This window comes from Salvia miltiorrhiza, chromosome 8, assembly GCF_028751815.1.
Source record: "Salvia miltiorrhiza cultivar Shanhuang (shh) chromosome 8, IMPLAD_Smil_shh, whole genome shotgun sequence".
Classification (NCBI taxonomy): domain Eukaryota; kingdom Viridiplantae; phylum Streptophyta; class Magnoliopsida; order Lamiales; family Lamiaceae; genus Salvia; species Salvia miltiorrhiza.
The window spans coordinates 49,480,485-49,488,080 of NC_080394.1; the positions used below are offsets into that span (position 1 = coordinate 49,480,485).

At 42.0% G+C, this 7,596-nt stretch overlaps 1 protein-coding gene across 1 annotated transcript; it reads right to left on the bottom strand.

The window, feature by feature from the left end:
- Positions 1-649: 649 nt before the first annotated feature.
- On the bottom strand, positions 650-1,485 carry LOC130998604 (uncharacterized). The gene is made up of 2 exons (XM_057924018.1): positions 1,224-1,485; positions 650-1,053 (listed from the first exon to the last, which is right to left on the bottom strand). The coding sequence occupies exons 1-2, from the start codon at positions 1,483-1,485 to the stop codon at positions 650-652; spliced, it is 666 nt and encodes a 221-aa protein (XP_057780001.1).
- Between the last annotated feature and the right edge of the window lie 6,111 nt (positions 1,486-7,596).

Below are 7,596 nucleotides of genomic sequence, written 5' to 3' on the forward strand. Positions count from 1 at the left end.
ATTTCTGTCTGTTTTACTCCCTTTGATAGGAGCAAAATCTTCTTGGAGAAATCCCTTCCCGCAATTCGAGGCAGTTCTTCTTCAACTTCTGCTGGAAAGACTCCTCGTTTTGCTGTACAGATTCCTGCTCCTGAATCAACATAAGCAGCAAAATATTCTGCTTTGAACTTCTCGTATAACATCCCCACAGAGATGTATATCGAGAATGGAGTCGTCATTGGATCAACAACCTTTTTTTTACCGATTGTGATCTCAAACCTGCTTGCTTTCCTTGACCATGGTTGATGATTGTCAAGGAAATTTCGTCCTAAAATTAGGACATCAGCTTCTTGTCCGGCTTTGCCTTCGATATGGATCTCAAAGCCCCCAATCTCCAGAATTCCAATGTATCGATTGCTTTCTGGATTTGCCAAATAATACAACGTGTTGCAAGGAAACTGATTTTTCCTTTCAGTTGTATCAAACTTTGTGGAAACACTTCTCCATCCTTCAGGGTATTTGAGTTTTACTCTTATGCCTTGAACTGGTGCTTCCTGGATTGCTTTTCTCTCATAGGAATGAGAAAAACTTCTTTCCAAAGGCCTTGATGTAAGCATTTTTCCTTGGAATGACAATCTTGGCGCTTGCAATTTGAGGCTTTGATCGTATTTCAACACATGCTTGTTTCCGACTTGGATGTCAATTTTTCCCTTATTTGTAGGATTTCAACTTGGTCAGGGCTCATTGCCTTGGCCACCTCCTTGCATATTTCTGGGATTTCAATAAAATCTTTTCCCAAAAATAGATTCGTGTGGTGGGAATTTGATAGGGCATATGACACTTGATACGTAATCGAATATGGCCTATTTTCTCCCGTTAAAAGATCATTCCTTTTGTAGTCCTGATATAGTGTTAGGGCTCGGCTGAAGGCTGCATCTTGAAGATTATAAGCGATCTGTAGGTACAACTCGGCTATAATCTGCTTAGCATAAAGATTGCCTGAGAAGGCTCCCAATACTGAATCTTTCGTATTTGTGATTCTTTTATCACAAATCGCAATGTCGATTGGTGTATCTGTTTATGGATAAAGAGCAGATTTGACCACCAGTTGAATTGCTCCGATGTGAATCCATTTCATCGTATTAGCGACTTCTGGCTTCATTTTAGAGAGATCCCTCCGCACGTCTTCGGCTGGAATTAACTGGATCTCTACTTGGTTGCTTGTCAATTCTATTGGAAGTGACAGCTCCCGGCTGTTGTGCCGAAGAAAACATGATGCCTTCTTTTGAATGGACTCAAGCTTTGTAGAACTTGATCCAATCTTCCTCTTGAAAACCCTTGGAATGTTTGTATATCCACGGTTTTATTCTTGATTTTTTCTACGAGTTTATCCACCATCTTTTTCTGCAGGATCAGAGAATGGCTGGTATATCCATTCTGATCGTCCTTCTGCAGGTGGGTAATAACCTCATCTTCTTTAGTCTGACTCGTCTCCAGATGATCCATCCGTCATGTCTGAATCTTCAGAACTAAAGACTTCTTCCTGCTCGTATATACTCTCATCAGAGGATATGTCCTCGAATTGATACACGGGTATCAGTTCTTGGTTGTAGAGGATGTCTTCGATATCCGGCGTGGATTCGAATTTTCATATTCCTCTTTTCTCGTTGTCAGGGCAATTAGTAGAAATATGCCCTTTTGCACCGCACGTCCAACAGTTACAATCTTTAAAACTTTCATTTGTTTTGGCTTGGGTACGACTGAAAGTTTTCCTCACCGGGGTTCTCTTTTGAGATGAAAATCGGCTCCTCAATGGTCTACTCCGTTGACCTGATTTGTAGGAACGGGCCTTCTGTCTGGTCCACATTGTTCTGGACCTCCAAGGTCTTTGCCTTGTTCTTGGTTTTCTTTTATAGGGTTGATACCTATGTTTTTTCCTACTCATTCGTTGATACAACAACTCAGCTCTAATCTCTGTTGGAAGATCTAGGTTGTCGCACATCAATGGAGATCTTTTGTTGAGCCTTCTCAATTTCTTGAGATTTCTCTGGTCCGCTGCCTTCTGGCACCATTCGGACAACTTCTTGTGGACATATGACATCTTTCTTGATGCACTATCAAGTGGATAATCACTCGGTGACACGTACTCGTTGATGAGCATTTCCCTCCATGGACTTGGAAACTTTGTAAAAAAGAGGTCCCTGGCTGTCTGATCATCAACTAACCCCATATGGATATATAGGGCATAAAGGCGCATAAATCCGTCAAGAGTTTTTGGCTCCAGCACTACCAATCTTAGATTGTAAAGTGCCTGTCGATATTTTTGACGCTTTTCTTCTCCCGATCCTTCGATAAAACCCATTCCAAGAAAATGGATTTTAATCTGATGGGCGGCATACTCAAGGATTTCTAGAGTTGAATCTTTGGTGAACAACTCATTCTTCTCATTTGTTGATGTTTTATCCCAGAATTGTTTTGCCATTCCAGCAAAACTTGCCTCGAAGATTTTGATAAATTCGTCTTTATCATATTCTATCGTGGCAATCACGACCTTCATTGTTGAAGCCCATTCATCGATGAGACCTTCCCAATCTTTGAAGCTGGCTTCATCGAGGTTGAGAATCAATCCGTATGGATGGATTGGTTCAAGTGTGGCCTTTCCTACAAGAGTATCCTGCATCTGGGGCCGGCATCGTCTGGTTCGTTGATAATGACTTGATTCTTCACGAGCCCCATCTCTGCTAGACGATTCTGCTTGTAGATGCTCAACTTTAGGCACCTCTCCTCCTTGGTTCATCTTTAGATCAACCATATTTAGGTTAGCAAATGATTCTGCTAACTCTTGTAGATCTTCTAATCCGATTCGATCAAGGTTATCCATGATTTTTTCCTTTCACGATTCGAATTATGTCTTCCGGCTGCAGTTCCTTGGGCGCTGCATCAAGTGGTAGTGGATACGTCGGGTCTTTGGACCATGTATTTCGAAGTCTTCTGGAACATGATTTCCGTCTTTCGATGTCCTCCACCTGTAGGGAACCCCATGGAATATCGTGTCTTGTTTTGATGATACCAAAATCCTTAGGTTGAATATGTAATAGACTAGAACAGTTTGAACTCAAGTGTTAGAGTTCGTTTCTAGTTTAGTTTGCAATTCTAAAGACTGAAGACTGAAGAACGAAGAACTGGAGACTGAAGACTAAAGTTACCAACTGAAGTATCAGTTCAGAACTGATTACTTAATGCGTGCCCCGTGGACTCAGCGGACTGATACTAAAGTCAAGTATCAGTTAAACATTCTTCCTCGGACTGAACTTCCAACGTTCAAAGGAAGCCACGTGCTCACATAGTACAGCCGCATTAAATGCAGAGATCTCAGGATCATCCCTCTCTGCAGAGGTCATTCCTATTTGGTGGCTACTTTATCAGAGACGTCGCATCTCCTGCTCTTCAACATAGCTGTTCCCACCAAACAAGGAACCTCGAAGATTGAAGCCTCAGCCCAAATTAAAAAGCTCTCCAACGGAAGAAATCTTGAAGACGTTCTCCGCCAACGGATCTATTCAGGATCTCTTCTATAAGTAGTGCTCGAGGATCACTTCAATCTTCACCGATTCAACGACATAAGCTGAAGCTCTGCCAAAATTGCTACTCAGCCCAAAGCTTAACCTCCCCATAGCTTGAATCGAAGAAGAGAATTCCAAAGCCAAAATCAGTCACTGCTGATTACACACATTCTCTTAGACCTTAGGCAAATATCTATTTACCCAGAAGCCTAGGTCAAACTTGCTCCAAAGAACTTGTTCTTTGAGTTTAGTTGGCAAGTTGTCAAACCTCCTTTCGAGAGATAGAATCGAGTGTTTGAGTGAAAAAGGAGTTCAGAAAGGTACTCTGACTCCGTGAGATCCTAGTGCAAGGTCGTGCTAGGAGTGAGAAATCCAACGCGAGTGAAGTGTTGGTACTGAAGAGTGGAATCTTCAGTGGAACGATTGTGTGCACCCGGCAAGCACACGGTTCGGTTTGCAGTGCACCAGTTAAGCACTTGTGGAGTGGATTGTAGGTCTGATCAACCGACCGTGGATGTAGGAAAGTGTTTTCCGAACCACGTAAAAGTCTCTGTGTTATTTACAACTTTTAGTTTTACATTCCTACTTGTGTTGTTACCTTTGATAAACTGAATTCTGATTAACCGCAAAGAGAAACCTAAGACTAACAACATGCTCAACCGAGGCTATTACGAAACAAAGTTATTTTCGCTGCGTAAGATATCAGTCTGACTGATCTATCCTCTGATAGTCAGGACGATTTATATCATCTCTGCTTTAGCAAACTCGACTGAAGCCTCTACGTGCATCAGTTAAGTTCCAGCAACTTAACTGATAACTCCTTAGTGAAGAGTCTTTCAGTATCAGTGGTCAACCCTGTTTGGTTAAAACTCTTTTCTGTTAACAGGTGTCTTAGTTTGCTTGTAAAAGTTTCGTTTTGATCTCGATCTTGAGATCCCTCTATTTTTAGAGGAAAGAAAATAGCCCATAGGTGTATTCCCCCCCCATACACCTATTCGAGACCCTCCGCAAGAACACTCTGTTTCTGATTAGGTTCTAATTGAACTAGATCCTTTTTCTCAAAGGTCTCGAAAAAAATTTCTCTTTCGAAAAGTGCTTGTGATTTGCTCTATCTGCTGTTATCTGTTCTTATGGAGACTAACCACAACAGATTATCTTCTATACCTATGTTTAGTATTGAAAAATACGACATATGGAAGTTTCAGATTGAAAGCTTCCTCACTGCTCAACATTGCCGAATGTGGGAAGTCATCACCAACGGACCAATCATCATCACCGAAATTGTCAAAAGGATTCTCGTTGATCCTTCCCGGGATCCATTCGATGACGTCCAGATCAAGCTGAAGGCGGACTTCACCACAGAAGAAAGGAAACAAGATGAGCTTGATAATCTCGCCAAAAGTATTATCTCCAGCACAGTACCAGACAAGCACGTCACCAAGATCATCAAGTGCAAAAGTGCAAAGGAGATGTGGGACATTCTTGAAAGAATGTGCGTAGGCTATGGGGAAATCAAGGAGAACAGGCTATCCATAGCGTGTCAGAAGTTCGACTCCTTCCTCATGCTCAAGAATGAATCTATCGACGAGATGAAACTTAGATTCAATCAAATCCTGAATGAAGTTCAATCCATCTCGAAGGACAAGTACACCCAACAAGAAATCAACTTGAAGATTCTTCGAGCACTGCCATGAGGAGATTGGCAGATCTACTCAGTCGCTCATCAGAACAAGCCTGGATTCAGTCAGCTCCCGACAAACAAGCTATTCTCTGATCTCTTGGAAAATGAGTTCGACATCCAGAGAAATCTAGGAATCAAGAAAACTGGAGGATCAGATGAAGATGGCCCTTCAACCTCAAGAGGAGCTGCACTGAAATCTTCAGCAAGAGAAAGCAAGAAGCAAACAAAGGAACCAACGAAACTTAAGCCAGAGGACTTCTTTAGTCAATATGCTCTGTTGACTGAAAGATTCAACAAGATGGAGTCCAAATTCCGCAAGTATAGAAGGTTCCACAAGCAGCACTACAAAGGAAAAGAAAGAGAAAGCAACTCCAGACATACAACTGATCGAAGCGGAGAAAGAAAGTCAGCCGCCTACGACATCAAAGATATGGAATGCTTTGGATGCAAAAAGAAAGGGCACTTTCGAAACGAATGCCCTGAACTGACACAGTCTGAGCGCAAAGAGCTGAAAGCCAAGAAAGATCGCAAGTATGTGAAGAAGAAGGCGATGGTTGCTGACGATGCTGAATCTCCCAAAGATACATCAGAATCATCCGACTTCGACTCTACCAGCTCAGATGATGAGAGCCAAGTCCTGATGGCCAACGAAACTGAAAGCATGGCTGACAACAGCTACGACAATGGAATGAATGGCTCAGAGGTAAACTCTCACTCAAAAACTCCTTATACTGATAATTCCCTGGTATATTCAGGAGATCATTCAGGATCTGGAGAAGGCTCAACCGATAAAGCTGACGAGTTCGATCAGCTCATGACTGATCACTGTCAATTGAGAAAAATGTTCGAAGATATTCTCAGACAGAATCAGATAATGGAAAAAGGAGATTAATGATGAAACCTGTCTTGATCAACTGATCCTGGAGAACAGTCGACTGGAAGAAAAGCTAAGAATCTCCAATTCAGAATGTGACAGAGCATCTCATGAAATCAAAGAGGCTCAATCACAAACTGGAAGAAACAGTCAAGGACTGCATGATGAAGTCTCCCATGATGAGCAACTTTCCATCGAAAGGCCTTGTTGAAAGCATTGGAGGAAAGATTACAGTTGATAAAGGAAAGAGTATCATGATCAACGAGTCAAGTGATGCTCCTGAAGACAGCACTTCAGAGGGATCAAGAGATCATGATATGGAAGAACTTCGGAAAAGCAAACTGATGGCAAGAACGAATGTTCCTCCTCCATAAAGCTACAAACAAGCAAATAAGGCCCCTAACCAGATCATCCTACTGAGAAGACTGGAAAGCAGATTTCAGTCAAAGATCGGGGAAGGAACATCAGGCATCAAGAAGACTCTTCCTCATCAGTCCAGGGGGAAGAACAACAACAACAGTCAGACACTGAAACCAGTTCAGTTTCGAAGAGAAGAATGTCCATGGAGACAAAGCTGTAACAAATCCAGACGAGGCAAACGTCATCAACAACAGCATGCGACTGGATATCCAAAGACTTATGCTGCTCAACATAAGTCAAGTCTTCATAAGTCAAGAATGACTCAAGTATCTCATGGAATATACTTTTTGAAGCAAAGAAGACCTCAACCTCTCATCAGACAGAACTTCTACAAGAGTGAGGCCTTCAGAAGAAAAGCTCAACAGAAGAATACTCATATGCCAACCAAAGCGATGACTACTTCAGTCAGACAACCAGCAAAGCGCAAGAGATCAACAAGACCAGTTCTGAAGCAGATATGGGTTCCAAAGGGAACTCGAGCTAACATTGAAGGACCCAAATCTTGATTGGGTACCTAAATTGACTCTTCCTTGCAGGTCAAATGCAGAAAATCTAAAAAGAAGGAAGAAGTCAATGCATCAATCAGAATGTGATATCTTAATAGCGGTTGCTCGAAGTACATGACAGGCTACAAAGAATATCTAACTCAGTATGTTGAGAAAGCTGGATCGAAAGTTGCATTCGGAGACAACTCAATCGGAGAAACAAAAGGCTATGGTGTGCTCGACATGGGTAACGCCAGTATCAGTAATGTTAGCTTTGTTTCTGGTCTTAAACATAATCTGTTGTCTGTGAGTCAATTTAGTGACAGCGGTTTCACAGTGAAGATCAAAAAGGATGAATTCACTGTTAGAAACAATCAAAGAAAGGTGGTTCTGAAAGGATTCAGACAAGGAAGTCTCTACGTCGTCTCATGGAAAGACAGCCCTCCAGAAACATGTCTCATCAGCAAGAACAGCTCGGAGCTCAACTGGCAGTGGCACATGAGACTCAACCATCTCAACTTCAAGACGATCAACAAGCTTGCTAAACATCAATTGGTAGAATATCTGCCTTCTATTGTGTTTCAGAAGAAGCAA